General features: G+C 38.9%; 1 protein-coding gene and 1 long non-coding RNA gene across 2 annotated transcripts in view; one reads left to right on the top strand and one right to left on the bottom strand.

Moving 5' to 3' along the window:
• Nucleotides 1-3,621, top strand: part of LOC109044675 (uncharacterized) — a 56,309-nt gene extending 52,688 nt beyond the window's left edge. Inside the window, exon 4 of the long non-coding RNA XR_011900667.1 lies at nucleotides 1,186-3,621. This is a non-coding gene — a long non-coding RNA (uncharacterized lncRNA). The remainder of the gene's footprint in view (nucleotides 1-1,185) is intronic.
• Nucleotides 3,622-6,598: 2,977 nt separating this feature from the next.
• LOC140225603 (peptide transporter family 1-like) overlaps nucleotides 6,599-17,414 on the bottom strand; it is a 76,770-nt gene continuing 65,954 nt past the window's right edge. Inside the window, exons 2-3 of the mRNA XM_072305039.1 lie at nucleotides 8,700-8,957; nucleotides 6,599-6,706 (exon numbers count right to left, since the gene is read on the bottom strand). Coding sequence (XP_072161140.1) covers nucleotides 6,599-6,706; nucleotides 8,700-8,957 — 366 coding nt within the window. The remainder of the gene's footprint in view (nucleotides 6,707-8,699; nucleotides 8,958-17,414) is intronic.

The following is a 17,414-nucleotide window of genomic DNA, read 5'->3' on the forward strand; positions in this document are numbered from 1 at the left end:
CGCTATCTCCTGCCAGAAACAAGCACTGCGCCTGTCCGGTGCATCTTCATCGTCCTCCCTGCATTTCTTTCTGCTCCTTGCGTTGCCGTCTGAAAGGTACTCCCACGGAGGACTCATCGGTTCTTCCCACGCCTTCCCCGTTCCAAAAACCGCGCAAGGCACCCGTGGGGACCACGCGCGGATACGCTGTTTTAGCTCGCCAGCGTTTATTTTCTCCTCGCAATCGGTTCCTTCCCCTATTCGCGTCCCCGATTTTTTTCGCTCCGTAGCGGGTTCTGTATTTTTATGCCGGGGGTTATTATCTCCATCCCTGTTCCGTGGTTGGGCGGCTACTTGTCTTATCTCGTGGATCATTCATTATTTAACACGTACATTTCTTTTCTACCTATTCTTTTTTTTTCGCAGATTGCTGCGCAGGCTTTCTTAGGCTTTTTATTTCATCTTTGTTTCCCGTTTATATTCCTATGCATGCAAAGGAAACAGTGACGTGGCATGCTTCGCGATCTATCGATTGATCTACCATTTAAACTAATGGAAAAGGATCGATAAACAGGGTGTCTGCAACGAGCACCTCACTGAGAAAAAAACCACATTGGATCTAGAGTCCAGACTCTTGAAAACATTGACAAGAAAAAAGGACTCTTGATTCAATCAGATTTAAGCTTAAATCAAAAGGAAATCCGCTCAAATTAAGAGGCTTGGTTCTTGATTTCAGCTTAAATCTGATTGAATCGAGAGTATTTTTTCTTGTCGATGTTTCAAAGAGTCTGGACTCTAGATCCAATGTGTTTCTTTCCAGTGCTTAATAATCTATTCTTTACCATAGCTTTAAAGGGGAGATATCGATGATCGATCATTCACGCCTCGCAACTGAAAGGAAAAACGCCGTATGAGCCATCGAATGTTTTCCTGTTCCGGTATTGGCAGATCCAGCAAATTGGCAACACTGTCTTTTTCCATTTAAACCTATGGAAATGTATCGATTCTCGAAGGAACCGCGGCGTGCTCCGAGAAGAATCGATCATTCAACCCAGGTTTAAATGAAGGAAAGTCAGTGTTGCGAAATTGCTGGATCCGCTTCTGTGTTCCGGATTTATTGTGTCACATTTTCTTTTTCTTTTTAAACGACATTTGTAATCGAAGTGATCTTTTTATTTAATTTTTATTTTATTTTATCTGTTGCAGGCAGGTGAGTTCCTAATTATGAATCAATTGGATGTTAAAAGGAGTTGCAAAATTCAAATGTAAGTTCCAACCGGCGATTTAATTACTACCAGACGGCAGAAAAATTAAGAGTTCTTGCATCAATGTTATGAAAAAGTTTAAACAATGTAGGAAAAATTTCCTTCCATCAAAAATGCAACGGACACTTCAAAATTGTCTAAGTTGCGAACGTTATTACTCCCTAGAATCTTGAAGCTCTGCTCAATAAGAAAAAGTTACAAAGGTATTCATAGAATAGTGTTTTCATTATAAAATCTGTTAGGTGATCAGAAAGATAATAAAAATCGTCCGGACATGAAGTTCTGTAATAACAAGTATATCACTCTCGGAGATAAAAGTGAGGAGCCCTCGGCCAAACTTCGTGAGTTGAAACTTCACAATGTAGAAAAGGCTTGGCGTGCTTTGCGATATATCGATTGAGATGCCATTTAAACCTATGGAAAAGGATCTATAAAGAGGGGGTTTGCAACGAACACCTTAATAATCGATTCTTTACCATAGCTTCCAATAATTGAATATTGATGCATCCGAAGAAAAACACTTCAAACTTCCTTGAGTTGCAGCGGGCCCGGGTACTCGTTACGAAGCTCATCTTAACCGGTCAATTGCGATTTTCATGTAATCGTATAGGAATGGTTGAAACTTTTATTATAAAATAGTAATACGCAACGGGAGAAAGATGATGAGTTTCAGCGTCAAACATTGACGCAGTATCGTTTATTACTGAAAAAAGATTTATAAGAACTCACTAACCAGAGCCAAAATAAAAGTTTAGGACTGAAAGAAACTTTCAATGAGAACACTGTGATGAACAGGGTGAACGGTTAGAAAACTGCGATGTGCGGATTATGACTAAGGAAAATTCCGCGTAAGATATTTAGGAATTCCTGCTGAGGATGCGGCAACAGGAATTTCTCGTTGAATCATCAGGGTATCTCCTTGCTTCAAACTATATATTCTTGGAATTTCAGAAATACACCCTTTGAGGAGCTGTCTAGTTGATTTAATCAGAATTCTAGTCGCGGTATTTTTGATACGGCCATTTTTACAAAGTATAAAGTTTTCACCCTTGTTTGATGTATGCAGAGACAAGAGCCCCTCCACTCATATCTCGGCTATTGTGGAAGCCTTTACTTTCGGGACTTCAACAAATAACTGTTGGCGTACCTACATGATTGATGTTTAACAACGTGTTGGCAGTTCCGTTTTGCAAACGAGCCAAAACAAGCCGAATTTTGGGAAACTTGTTTGGCTCATGACTTCACTCGAAGCTCATCATCCATCATGTAGGTAGGTCAGCAGCCGAAATTAGGGTGATGACTGCCGTCCCTTATAATTGTCCATAAGGAAGTGTTGACTGTTGAATCCCCGAAAGTAAAAGCTTCCAGTTCAGTTTGACAAACTGAAGTATCCGATGGCTAATTACCACTAAACGTTCGGCTTACAACGACCTAACTTTTTCCTTCAGAGTATAGGGAAGATATGACTCACCCATGACCAGTTCCTTAACCAATTACATTGCCCAAGTTCGGAAATCGCCACTCACCTGAAACAATTCAAATACGCATAAGTTATCAAACATGTTTTTCAGATAGAAAGGTGCAAAAATAAGTTTTTGAAAATCCATCCATTTGATTCTGAGAAAAGTGTACCTTAAGGTAAAAACACGGTTTGGAGAAAAATCTGTTGAAAGTTTTAAACACACATACGGGTTGCAGTGCTCCGTCGTCCGTCGGTCACAAAATGTTGCATAACTTGTTTAACAATGATCAGATTTTAAAACTTTTGATTTTAAAATACTGCTGAGCACACGGAGAAAAAAAACACGGTAATTGCCGTCTAGCGCACATATTGGAGAATTTCCCGGTGTCTGAAATTGGATGAATTCCGTGTTCAAGTGGACGCTACCAAGTAAGCTGAACACGAGGATACCCTTGGTTCATGAATTGCACAGTTATTGGAGGAAATATGACAAAATTATCTAATCTGCTAAAATACATGTGCACTGGAAAAAAACACACTGGATCTAGAGTCCACACTCTTAAAAACATCGACAAGAAAAAATACTCTTGATTAAAGCCTAAATCAAGAACCAGGCCTCTTAATTTGAGCGGATTTCCTCTTGATTTAAGCTTAAATCTGATTGAATCAAGAGTCCTTTTTCTTGCCAATGTTTTCAAGAGTCTGGACTCTAGATCCAATGTGTTTTTTCCAGTGTGTGCTTAAATGGGAAATGCCGCCAGATGACGTCACTGGTCGGTGCATTACCTCACTTTTAAATATGTTTTTATACTATTTCCCATTGCAGAAAAAAATATAACAAATATTGCAAAATCAGCTTTTTAGGCACTTTCAGAGGAGCAATAAATAATTTGCGAGCAAATTCTCCATATACCGATAGGAATCGCAGTTTTCATCACTGGAAAAAAAAAACACATTGGATCTAGAGTCCAGACTCGTGAAAACATTGACAAGAAAAAATACTCTTGATACAATCAGATTTAAGCCTAAATCGAAAGGAAATGCGCTCAAATTGAGAGAGTTGGTTCTTGATTTAAGCTTAAATCTGATTGAGTCAAGAGTATTTTTTCTTGTCGATATTTTTAGGAGTCTGGATTCTAGATCCCATGTGTTTTTATCGATGCGGTGGATTTCCGATCCTCGACAAGCAGTCGGATGGCCATGCGCCACGCTGCCGGCCGTAAGTATGACCATGTGCTGTCTGTCCAGCGAGCAGCCATCGCGTTGCGGTGCCGTGCAGAAGCTCTTTCTCATGGATGCCGCTCCGGACACTTTCACTTCGCCTTATAAGTCGCGAGCGGCTCCCCCGGGCCCCCCTCCGCGCCCCCCAACCCCCCGCCCGGGCCGAACACATGTTAAAGGCCTTGATTACCCTATTCACTCCGCTCGATCCTTCGATCCGCCGCACAGTGGATAGAGTCGATTAGAGAGGTTCACAGGTTTTGACTTCCACCCCCCCTAGCGCCCCCCCCCCCAAAAACAATTTTTTGGGGGTCTGAAAATTTGGGGAAAGAAGCGCTCCAGTATTAGTAACTGATAAACGAAGTTTGAATAAGTTTTAGTGGGGGGGCGAAAAATGTCGTTTTGGCATACGGCTCTTTTTAACCAAAACTGCAAATCGATATTTATTTCGTCACATTTTAAATTGTAACGGGTGTTTCTGAAAGAAAATGGAGATGTTGCATGTGTGAGGGATTTGCGATTTGACTGTTGATTCTAATGTCAAAGTTCGCGAGAAACACGATGGTGCCACTGGTTTTCCCTGAAATCATCTCCCAAGCTCAAAAAAAGCTCTCCAGTTGAGGCCAAAATGGAGGGGATATCCCACGCTATCCTGAGAGTCCACCTCTACATCAAGACAAACTCTCCATGCAAAGATAGAGAGCAAAAACATTGACACTTTATTTGGAGACTCTAACTCTAACACTGAAAACACGGCATCACTGCTAATGTATATGCTCCCCATCTTTGCATGGAGAGTTTGTCTTGATGTAGACGTGGACTCTCAGGATAGCGTGGGATATCCCCTCCATTTTGGCCACAACTTGAGAACTTTTTTTGAGCTTGGGAGTTGATTTTAGAGAAAACCAGTGGTACCATCGGGTTTCTCACGAACTTTTACACAAGAATCAACAGTCAAATCGCAAATTCCTCACACACGCAACATCTCCATTGTAAGGGGTGTTTCTGGAAGAAAATTCCACAAGAAAACCACTGAAACCACTTTCAGAACCTCGAAGTTTTGTATTAACAAAGTTATAAACTTTTAAAGTTTCCAAATTTTGTCCGACTTCTCCTAAAGACTCGATCCGCGATCCTCGTATGTGCGTCGCTCCTCTGACGTGAGAGCGTATCTGCTCTCTGAGTTGAGCCCAATTTTTCATATAGTTCCATGAAATTTTTAACCAAAATTGCAAATTTTGATATTTATTTCGTCACATTTTAAACTGTAAGGGGTGTTTCTCCAATTCCACGAAAAACCATTGAAACCACTTTTGGAACCTCAAAGTTTTGTAGTAACGGAGTTAAAAGCTTTTAAAGTTTCCAAATTTTGTGCGACCTCTCCTACTGAATCGAACCACTGTGCGCCACCATGCCGCCGCGAACCGCCAACTTCGATTCCGAGAAAAAAATAATGGTGTGGTAACCGTAACGCCGATTCCAGGATTTTTTCATGATTTATGACGATAAATACGTATACATCGTCCGTAATTTGACGTAACGAACTGAAGTAGTACCTATCATTCAGTATAATGATCTATGAGAGGTTTTTTCGAGATCCTTTTGGCTGGAAATGCCCTTCTGCTTATCCGGGCGGGGGTTTGATTGGGCAGAGCTAAGGGTCATATTCATAGTTGTCCTTTAAACAGCTCCTTTCCGGACTGCCGTGCTAAGGAAGAACGCCGTATGAACTTTTAGGCGTTGCCAAATTTCCTTTGATAAAACACGAATTTTCTTACTAGACTCAAGAATATTATTCTTCCAATTTTTTTAGATAAATTTGCTTGCAATCCCACCGAAAAGTTTTGAAAATTTCAAGAAAAATTTTTCATGACTTTCCTCAAAAATGAACATTTTGTCGTTTTGCAATTCTCGAATACAGATTTCTTCCATTTCCTCATTTTCTTTTCTGATAGAAAACTTTCTTCCTTTCTCAACGGCTCGGATTAACGAAAGAAATCGAAAAAGTGGCCCCGAAAGCCTAGAAACCACAAAGAAGGACCCTCGATAGTTTGGCGTTTTGGGAACGAGGGAGCTTAAAATGACGATTTTTACGAGACACTGATGCATTTCATCCTTGTACGGTTTCCTTTGAATCGAGGCCTGTCAAAGGAGACGCAGAAACAAAAGAAAGAGACAGACGAACAATACGAGGAGAACAAAAGTATATACGAATGCGAGAGAAATAAAGGCACGAACAATGACAGCAACGGCAACGAACATGGAATGGACTCCATTTTGCAATTTAGAACTGTAAATTCTGGCTCTTCTAGAAAAACACTTATGTGCATAGGGAGACTAATGGCACATACGTTGCTTTTGAACCGGGATAGAATTTATAGGTTCAAATTGCAAAATGTAGTCCAAATGATGAACGACGTGTGTCCTACAGTGGTCCGATTAGAACTGCTTTAGAGAGAGAGGGTCTAATATCAACTAAGTTCAAATGAGCTTTTGGTGAGTGTGGAAGTTTGTTGTAAGAAGCGGGCCGATTATTGAAATGTATGTAGACATAAGACTTTTGTAACTTTTTATATGTGTAACCGTAAAAGGAAAAAACGAGCCTAAATTGTTTTCACTTACTCGTAGTTTTGTAATAATTCAATTAAGTATTTTTTTAAAGATTTTATAATCACCTAAGTCGAGGCGCATTTGTCAAAGATTTCGAAACGTCATCAAATCCTGTAACTCTCTTGATTTCAGCAACCTCGCCTGAAACACCCAGAATGTATGACGAACCCTGAAATAGTGCAAATTGACCGGTAGTTTTAATGACAACAAAACACATGTAGCCGGATTCGGGAAAAGGGGCCTCAATTTTAGAAAAACTTAAAACTGGATAGCAGTGCACTGCATGTAAAAGTGTTTCGTTGAAAGTAAGCCTACTCCTGAATGACCATAATTGATAATAAAAAAAAAAATTGGCAAAAGACTTTTGTAGTTTAACATGTGAGAATGGGAAACTTGAAAATTCCATGCAAGATGGCCAATTTTCACAAAATATGGCGTATCTATGTCATGACCTTTAGAGGTGTCCAGGGCAATGGGCAAAAACTCGCTTATAAAGAGTCCAAAGACTCCAAGGAATTGCAAATGCGCCGGAATAGCAGGAAAAAGATTGAAGTGATGTACTACAGCAGTCAAATCGCTATTTCCTTTCATATTCCACTGAGATTTGTTCAAATAAAACGTATTTTGATGTAGAGTTGTTCCTTGTTTGCTAAAGATAACATGAATGAGAACAGATTCTTTGATTCTGAAGATATAGTTTTGCCTTCCCTATTGTTTCCATACAGGGCCGGATTTACCTACTTGCCGCCCATGGGCCGCCTGTAATTTTTCGTCCCCTTCTCATTCGCTAAGTTAACGTGCCGGTGGGGGAGGGGTGTATACTGCCATTCTGAGCAAGAACGCCGTAAATCCATCAAGATTTCCCCGCATTTTTTGGAACTTAAAATTTTATAAGATAAAAACTATTTTACCCATGCACCTCAAATTTTCAGGTTAAGTTCTTGATAATATTTGCGAAAAAATTCTGTAAAAAAATTGAACCAAGGTACCCAAGTTCTTCTGCTATAATAAATTGTTTCCAAAAAAATTAGAATGGCGTTTACGGTGTTTTTGCGTTGCACGGCAGTATGAGACGCGTTTACTCGTGTTGGGCACATTTTTTGTGAAAGCCTTGTCAACGCTAACAAAAGTTCACGGAACTTTACACGAGAGTTAAGTTCCGTAAACTCAACCCTGTTTGCACGAGGCCTTCCATTTAAAACAAAAGAACGAAAAATTTATGAAACAATTTAACAAAAATAAATGTGGTTTAATAATTTTAACTTCCGCCGCTGCGCCGCGCCGATCGCGCTGTTGCATCTGGCGCTATGCGTAGTATGCTATGCAATGCGTGAAGTATTCATGCAGTCTTGTAGGCGCTATGCTGTGTTACATGCCGACCACCGCGCCGAGGGCTTCTCCTTTTCATCTCACGTCCTCGTCATCATTGCTCTCTGCGCCGTTCCGCTCATGGTCAAAGTGCGTGTTTGGTTTCTCTCTTAACTCGATTAATGAAAGGTGTTGTCTCTTGTATCACCGAAAGACAACAAAATTAGAAATTACTATACCCTCAGGAAATGAGAGATTTTGTCGCCTTTTCTCGTTTGTAATTTATTTTCTGAATCCGATTTTTTCTTCTTTTTTATTTGGTACCTACATTCAAAAAGATTGCAAAATTTGCCGCCTCCTACATTTTGCCGCCATGGGCCGCGGACCATGTGGCCATCCCCTTAATCCGGCCCTATTTCCATATACGAGGAGTAATTTGACGGCAGTCGAAAGATCCCGTGCGTGCAGGCCTCTGATAGGTGCCCGGATAACATCGTGGGGTTCAACGCGAAAGAGAGGTGTTTTAAAGCGGGTAAATTGAGTTTTTTCAAATTGCATATTTTTCGATTTCTGAGTTAATTTTTCTTCTTTTTAATGTGCGCATCATATCGTCATTAGCCTCCAGGAATATCTGGGCAAGTCACAATCCGTTCATGGTTTAGTGACCTACTGTCGAGTTGATGAGTTCTCATGCTCACTGATTTAATTCTTTCGTGATTCGACCTCGTCAAGCCTCAACTCAAAATCTATATTTTGACAAGAATTGATGGATAAAATGCAACTTTACGCCCTTAGGTAGTAAACAAATGATTCAACCCCGCGTAACTTACTCTTCACATCTTAATCTTCCTTACCCGCTCCTCAAAAAGAAGAATTTCTTCTGTCCAGTCGAGAGGCATATGAGTGTCGTTGCAAGGCAGACCCAGATTCAACACGAGTTTTTCTTGCAGGGATCTAGTCCCATTGACTTGGATGTCAGTCCACTGAAGTGCACCAAGCGGTGGGATGAGATAGCGGCCATGTATTGGAGGATCCAGTTCAACTTGACACGGGAGACCGTTGAAGATCCGCAACTGGCCCAATCCTGGAGCAGGCAATTTTGCATACGACGGCTAAAATTGAATTTGAAAAACAATGAATAATTATTGGACCGGCATTATTACCGCGTCGTTAAGCTAATTTCCTCTTGGGATATTTTTCTAAAAGGCTGGCAATACTGCCGTGCTAAGGAAGAACGCCGTATGAATATCCGAACGTTGCCAAGTGTCCCCCTTGTAAGAAATGTATTTTTAGGGAACTTCATAAACATTTTTCCTTGAAATTCTCGGACAATGTAGATTAAATTGCAAATTAAATTTTCTAAAAAAATTGGGAGATAATTCTCCTTAAGTCTTCTTGAAAATTTGTATTTTATCACACGAAATTTGGCAATAGCTAAGGGCTTACACGGCGTTTTTCCTTAGCATGGCAGAACACCCCTCCCGCTCAATTTTGTAATTTTTTTCTTGGGCTTCTTAATATATCATATTCTATTGTATTCTACTCTATTCTGTTGGGACCACTCGGCCAGCGATTCGTACTTCTTGTTGGTGTATGTACATTAATTACATATTGATTAATCACATTTTCATTTTACTTTCTTACCTGCTTCAAAAATTGTTTTTGTGATTTTGCTTAGGGGAAGAGCTGCTTCTCCCAGTGGCGTAGAATGGGCCAGTTCCGCTGGTAACAGAATCGTGTTTTGATGCTTGATTCTTGTAAATTAGCTGAAAATAAAAGGATCCGTCCACACAGCAACTTTCTACGTCGAATTTTCACCGAGATATCGCGCCTTGAAAAACTCGATTTATGACGTCAACCACCGCGGTAGTACATACCATGTTATGCACTACAGTGGTGGATGACGTCAAAAACCCGACTTTTCAAAGGACTATAATAATATATCGGTTAATATTCAACGTAGAAAGTTGCTGTTTGGACAGATCTTATAATTTTTAGCTTATCTATAAGAAAAAAGCATTAAAACAAGATTCTGTGACCAGCACAACTGACCCGTTGACGCATACAACCTGGTATTGCTCTCATACATATTGAGCGTTCACCACGTTACTGGTGTACGCTCTTTCCGGCCGTTTTGCAGCGGGTGTGTTACCAATGGATCCATTGGTAATAGCCCGCACTGCCGTATGGGAATCGGCGCCATTTTTCGTGGCGGGAAGCAATATCTAGTTTCTCAATTTTATTTATGTACTATTTCTACCTTTTTTCTCCTATTTTTGTCCACTTTATGTAATGCCTGTAGGCTTGTCTTCGAGATATTAATATTTTTACGTTTTAAAACTCTGCAACGTACTTTTATTTAATGACTCTTTCAAGCACCGTTCAAATTTTTTGTCGTCGTAATTCTAGGAAAATGTTTGGGTACAATGTACCCCCTTTTTAATGACCCCTATATTTTACTCTATGATTCTTGCATGTATGTATGTTTCCTAGGTTACGCTCCACGTTTAGTTAAACCCTTTCTTCTGATTTCATCATGTCGTATACTGCCGTGCTAAGGAAGAACGCCGTATGAAAATTCGAGAGTTGCCTAGTTTATTTCGATAAAACGTTTATTTTTTAGAAATGTCAGGAATATTTTCACTTGAAATTTTCAGCAACTGTAGGCGAAATTGCGAGCAAAAGGACCCGAAAAATTGGAAAGAAAATATTCATAACTTTACCAAGAAATTCGTGCTTTGTCAAAGGAAATTTGGCAACGGCGGAGGTTCATACGGCGTTTTTCCTTAGCACGGCAGTATACTTTTACCTACCTCGAGTCTATACTCGACATAACTTGACATGAGGAATGCGCAGGCGCAAGTTAACGCCCGGTGGTGATGTATTGCAGTGGTCTTTTAACACCGATTTTCCCCAGCATTGGATAGACAATGATCTCAAAAATTGGGATGAGCGTGACCACAAATAGAGGGCTCAATAATCCTAACTGGTCCGGTTTGATGGTAAACCAGTTGGGCACGACACCATCCATCTGAGACGCCTGAAAAATCCAACTTGACCCCTGTGGTGGACAATGGAACAAAAAGGAAAATTGAATCAGTGAGAGCAAACACACCAACTCGGTAACTCGGAAATGCTCAATTTCCATTAAAGACAGTAATTATACATGAAAGTCATTGAAGTTAGCGCATCTGTTCTAACTTTGACCTTTACAGTGTCCATAAGTGCTTGTCTTTCGACAGCCAAGATCTATTTCTTAAACTAACTTCTCCGCCTATTCTGCAGTCTATTGTGTGTCTTGATTATTTTCATTTTTCCGAGTTGAGTTGGTGTGTTTGGAGCAAGGGGGATTCCAAGGGCACGAGATCAGTGTGCTACGAAATTGAGACGATATCACTAATAAACAACACATTTTAAGCCAAATCTAGAAAAGTAGCACGAGATGAGCACAACTTGAATTTTGGAAATCTAGTAAAAAATGTTCTCAACAATTTGAAAATTTTGAAAAAAAGATATGCAAATTTAGGAGGTCTCGGAGCTTGTAGTATAGATTTCACCGAGAAAGTTAAAAATGTCAACATGGGTAACTCACTTGCATGTTTTAACATTCTTTTAAAAGAATATTTAAAACGTGCAAGTGAGTTACCCATTTTAACATTTTTAACTTTTTCGATGATTTATTTTGCAGTAAAAGCTCCCCTTAAAAGTGTAAAGTAGATTTCACCGTTAACCAACGTCACCTTTCTCGTGGATGGTCACATATTATTACTAGTAATTGATTAATTCCACTTTATTAACTTATACCTGTTGTTCACTGAGAGCCCAATATAAAGGCACTGGAATGAACGTCGGAAGTAGCCGAATCATTTCTCGAGTGTCCTTCAACAGTCGTTGATCAAATTTATCTTTTGCGTAATCCAGCCAATAAGATGGTTTTTCCGCCAGCTTTGCACATGATAGCTTTTTTCCTAGTGCATACTGAAAAAAATAATTAGCAAATAACTTAGGAAATTGTATCATGTATGTCTACTCTCCAACTCCTCAAATGTTCAATTTTTTTATTAATTGTTATAGAGATCTTTTGGACTAAATCCTGGCAACAAAGGCTGGTAACAATACATATTATAAAACGAGAACTTCCACCAGTTTAGCGCCAATTATATACATTAGAATTATGTATTAGCATAACTATATTCGCGGTTAAAATAAAGTATTCAGAGTATTCCTATGATGCCTTCATAGAATTACCCACCGTACCAAAAACAAGTTATTCTATGATGCCGCAATCACACGCTGAATGTGGGAGCTGAATGTGGCTTGAATGTGGAAGTCATCGGCCCGATGCCTGAATTGCGCGCGTCACGCGCAAAATTCAGTAACGATTCTCAGCAACCATCGGACTAATGTTAAATCTGTCTGAACTATTCGAGTAGATTTGATGCACATCTGGATGAAAATAACTCGAATTTGCTAAATTTCAGCCGTCGGGCAATGACTGTTGACTTCCACATTCAGCCGCTAAATTCAGCGTGTGATTGCGGCATGAGGATTTCATCTTTTAAATTATCAGATTTGAAGATATGCCACATTACCATATTACGTTGGCAAGGCTTAAGATTGTAAAGCTTAAAGATAATAATTTCTGATTTTAGTATGAAAGAAAGTATCGTTCGTTTAGTATAATTGGATGGGAAGATGGTTCATTTGTTTTTCGATGAGTAAATTCATATATTGGACCGCTTTTTTCTGGAGAATAAAAGAAAGGTATGTTATATTTTAAAACAATTTAACAGCACTTACAAATATACATTTCATTGCCTCGACCAATATATTTCCTTCTGGCTCTTTCATTCTGTACCAAGGTTTCCCGCATACAAACAATACTGGAACAATTAAGATCAGTTTTTTAAACGTGTATATTGCTAAACCTTAGGATACTCCCCTAAAACTAGGATTTTGTAAAATACCACAGCATATAGACATGTAGTAAAAAATTACTGAAATCTCGTAGAATCTCCTTTTTTTAAAAAAATAAAAACAAATTATCTGTGATTAAAAGAAATTTTTTGAGGTAAACACGTTTCTTAATTTAAATAATGGATTTTAGGTTAAAGAAATATATTTTTTTCAAAAAAGTTTTTTTTCTATTCAAAGAAAATTGAATTTGTTATCGATGACGAAGTGTCATTTCTTTGAACTAAAAGTACAACTAATTTGAATTTTCCAAAAAAAATTCCTTCACAAAAATGATGTACTTGGATGAAAAGAAAAATTTATTTTTTTCAAAAATTGTATTTAAATCGAAAATAATCGTTTTCAATTAATTTTTCTATAATAATTTTTCTCGGTTCATGGCAGTTTATCTCAAGAATATTTGATTTAAAATGGAATTTCATGAGATTAAAAACAGCGTAACTGCGCATGCAGTAACGAGACTCGGCACTGCTTACCAAGAGCCAAGAACATGAGGAAAGCAGGAACTCCAAATGCAAGAGGGTAGCAGGACGGCTGATCGAGGCATTTGACATCCTGCCTCAAGATAGGGGACACGATAGAGGCCAAAAGTGACCCTATGCTAATGGTAAAGTAAAATACTGAAAAAAAAGTCGCCATCTGTTTTGCTTGTTGCGGGAGTACAAACTGCTCTCCGCCTAATGTGCTTATACATGGTTTCATCAAACCAGCTCCTGTTGCCACCAAAATTAGTCCAACGAACGTAAAAATTCTGAAGGAAAAGAGTCGTAACATTATTACATGTCAACAAAAACGACTCAAACAACTATATTTAATACAAAAATATGACCGTTATATAGTACTCCTACTGTCTAAAAATTTTCTGATTTGATTGTAATCGGAAGAAAACTCACTGAAATTTTGGAGATAAAATTGAATTAAAATACGATTTGTGAGTGGAATTTTTGCAACTTCTACCTGGAACACGAAAAATGTATAATTTGGGAATGATTTTTACAGTTACATTATCACAGTGAATCAGGGCAAGGGTCCCAACTTAGAAGTAATATTTTTAATAGTCTACGTCCCCCCCCCCCCCAATTTCAACAAACGCGACAAATGCGTTTCTTTTTAATTATGGAAAATATAATTGATGATGAGTAAATCAGTCAGTCAAAATGAAATAGAAATCTGGGAGCTATGTTAAAGTTAAGGATAAATGTTATGTCTAAGAATCTCTAATATAAAGTGTTCGATTGTCACGTTGCATGATCTAGGAATTTCCTCCACCATACTTTTCCGTTTGAAATGGAGAAGAATTTTTGATAACTTAGAAATTCGTTTTTCTAGCTGTTTGATTTTCTGACACCCTTACGAGTACATTTCCAACTACTTCGAAAAAATTAATTGAAGTGAAAATTTGTGCTACAGCCCTATGACATAAATACCTTGAAGATGATATCCATGGGGTTGATGCAAGCGCTACGGTCAAGTTTCCCACAGTGTGTACTATCGATGCATAAGCAATAGTTCTGCAATAAGAAAGAGGAGGGGGAAAAACAGTATGAAGAGGAGAGATGTTCATAGAACGAATTCCATAATGAACACTGGCTTAAGTAAATCCAATCTAACACACTTTGTGATTAAGAAAACAAGTTTTTCACATGAGCAATATATGCGATATGAGTGGCTTGGAGGACAAGGCGCGTGCATTCAGTTTTGAGAAAATTGGGATCACTTGGAAAAAAAACACATTGGATCTAGAGTCCAGACTCTTTAAAACATCGACAAAAAAAAATACTCTTGATTCAATCGGATTTTTGCTTAAATCAAGAACCAATCCTCTTAATTGGAGCGGATTTCCTTTTGATTTGATTTATTGCAAAAATCTGATTGAATCAAGAGTATTTTTTCTTGTCAATGTTTTCAAGAGTCTGAACTCTAGATCCAATGTGTTTTTTTTTCCAGTGATATTTACGATTTCCCTCATGGTGAAAAGAAAGTTCAAACTGATTTTTGATGCTTAAAAATTGAAATAAAGGGGAAAATTTTTCACAGAGTATGCATTGAGACCAGTTTTACTTGAAGTCATCATTACCTCATTTTTTCAAAAACTTGTCCTTCAAGTCCCTCGTGTGCACAATAAATAGAAATGGTATTGTAAGATTGCGGGAGGAGAGGAGAGAGGAATGGGGAGAGAAATAGAGTAATTGGAAAGAGTCTAAAGTAACAACCAAATTTTTAGACAAATAGTTGATAGTAAGTATACCTTTGGTAGTTGACAGATATTCTCAAAAATGAAGTCTGAATAACCATAGTTCGTTTTATCATGATGTTTAAAATTTTTAGCGATTTTTGTTTTTTTTTAAAAAAAAATGTGAATTAATAAAATGACCACGTACTGGTATTTTCCAATGTAAGAATCTGCTAAAATACCACCTAAAATTGGAAATGCGAAGTTGAAAAACATGAAACCATGGTAAATTGAGACTGCTTCACTTTCTCTAAAGTGTAGAGCGTTTCGTAGGTATAAAGACAAAATTTCTGAAAAAAAAAAAAAAACAAAAACAAAAAAGTAAAATGCAGTTAGTTTAGTACAAAATTCCAACAGAGCTATTGTTGAAACCTTAAATTCATAATTAAAAGCTTTGCCATCTGTAGACTAGGGAGCGATAAATTATTCATTGATTTAACGTAAATGAGTCTCCACTTCACTTCAGGTGCCGTATAGCAAATAGTTGCTTTGGTGCCGAATAAATTGTATGTAGTACTACTACCACAAATAAGCACTAACTGTGAGCTGGCATCGAAAACTTTAAATAAATTGCTCCTTCATGAATTTTTTGTGGTTTTGATTTTTATGATTTTTTACAAAAATAATGGCGTACAGGAACAGACTAGCTGAAGTTTTCGATTGCAAATTCGATAAATTTATGAGCTTGAGGCGTTGGCACAGTTTCGCACGGGGGATTTGGTCGAAGTTTTTAACTTACTGCCAACCTCTGTTACAACAAAACGAAATTCCCTCCGGGCGACGGCGCGCCTACGACATTTATTAGTTTTCTTGCTGGCAGCAGTGGCAGCATTGACCACATCAAAAATTCTCGACTCACCTTGGCAGGTGGGTCGAAAATTGGATGGATGCAAACATTGGCCATAATTCTTCAAGCAACTGAGTGTAGTTCTTTAGTTTAGCAGAGTGTTCCATTGGTTTACAGCACTGCAATCTAGTTGAAAAAGTCGACCAAATCCACTCGCCAAGACTCACCTGGCTATCGAAATGCGGAATATTTTCTTAGCCGTTTAAAAAAAGTTTAAAAAAAAATTAAAGAACTCATGAAACTTTTATTTTAAGCACCTATGTTTCCGAACAAATTCAACAACAATATACTTACTTCGTAATCCGAAAAATGAATATCTCTCGCAGAACTCATTGCTGATAATGAAGAAGACAGACTTTGGATACTTGAGAGACTGCAAAAAATAAAAACAGTTCATCATAAACGGGATTCTTGAAGGAACTATTTACTTTTTTCATGCGTAGACTATTATTATTCTATTTTCCTATGATGTGTAAAATGAAAATTGGCTGCTTAAGCAGCTAGCTTGGTATGGTCATGTATGCAGGATGACGGGGGAAAATCTGCCAAAGAAGATGCTTGGTTGGGTTCCTCCTGGGAGGAGACGAAAAGGACGCCCGGTGACAGGCTGGTGATAGTGGGTTTCACATGAAATGAGGGAATACCAACTCCCTTAAGGCTTTGGGGGACAGTGAGGGCTATGAGTTTCATATCGCTAGAGGACATTGCGAAAGGGACTTTACGTGCGTAAGAAGAAAGTTGTCGGGGCGAGGCCCCTTTTTCGTTCTGTGAACTAGCAGTTAGTTCTTTTGGGTTTGAATAGCCCTGATTTTTCGTATCGTTTTCATAGCATTTTTTCTTGTATGATTTTTTCTCGCACCGCGTCAAGGACGGCGCATGCGGCACGTGCTGGGCCACGTGCGGTCCACGAAAGTTGCATAAGCGGTTATGCAACGGAACTTTCCATCGATTCTCGGCACGTGCGCCTCCACGTGTCGGCCACCTTCGTTACATAAGTGCGTTATGTAACGGAATTTTCCATCATCTCAGCGGTTATGCAACCACTCTTATATATACTCGGCCACATCAGTTGGTCATCGCCACTCTGCCACTCTCAGTCCCTTGGACTACACGGCACTCTGCCACGCTCTGTCTTATAGACTTCACGCTAGTACTTACTGTCTCTCTGCAGTTTTGCTACACACTCTCTCTCTCTCGAGCACGCCTGATTGGATGCTCATCTCTCTCACTCTCTCTCTCTCGAGCACGCCTGATTGGATGCTCATCTCTCTCACTCTCTCTCTCTCGAACACGCCAATTGTGGATGTTCATCTCTCTCTCTGACTCACTCTAGAGCACGCCAAATGTGGATGCTCTCCTCTCGTTCTCTCTCACTCTAGAGCACGCCAAATGTGGATGCTCTCCTCTCGTTCTCTCTCTTTTTGAGCACGCCAAATGTGGATGCTCCCTTTTCTTTCTCTCTCTTTTTGAGCACGCCAAATGTGGATGCTCCCTTTTCTTTCTCTCTCTTTTTGA

Source organism: Bemisia tabaci, chromosome 10 (genome assembly GCF_918797505.1).
Source record: "Bemisia tabaci chromosome 10, PGI_BMITA_v3".
In the NCBI taxonomy this organism is placed as follows: domain Eukaryota; kingdom Metazoa; phylum Arthropoda; class Insecta; order Hemiptera; family Aleyrodidae; genus Bemisia; species Bemisia tabaci.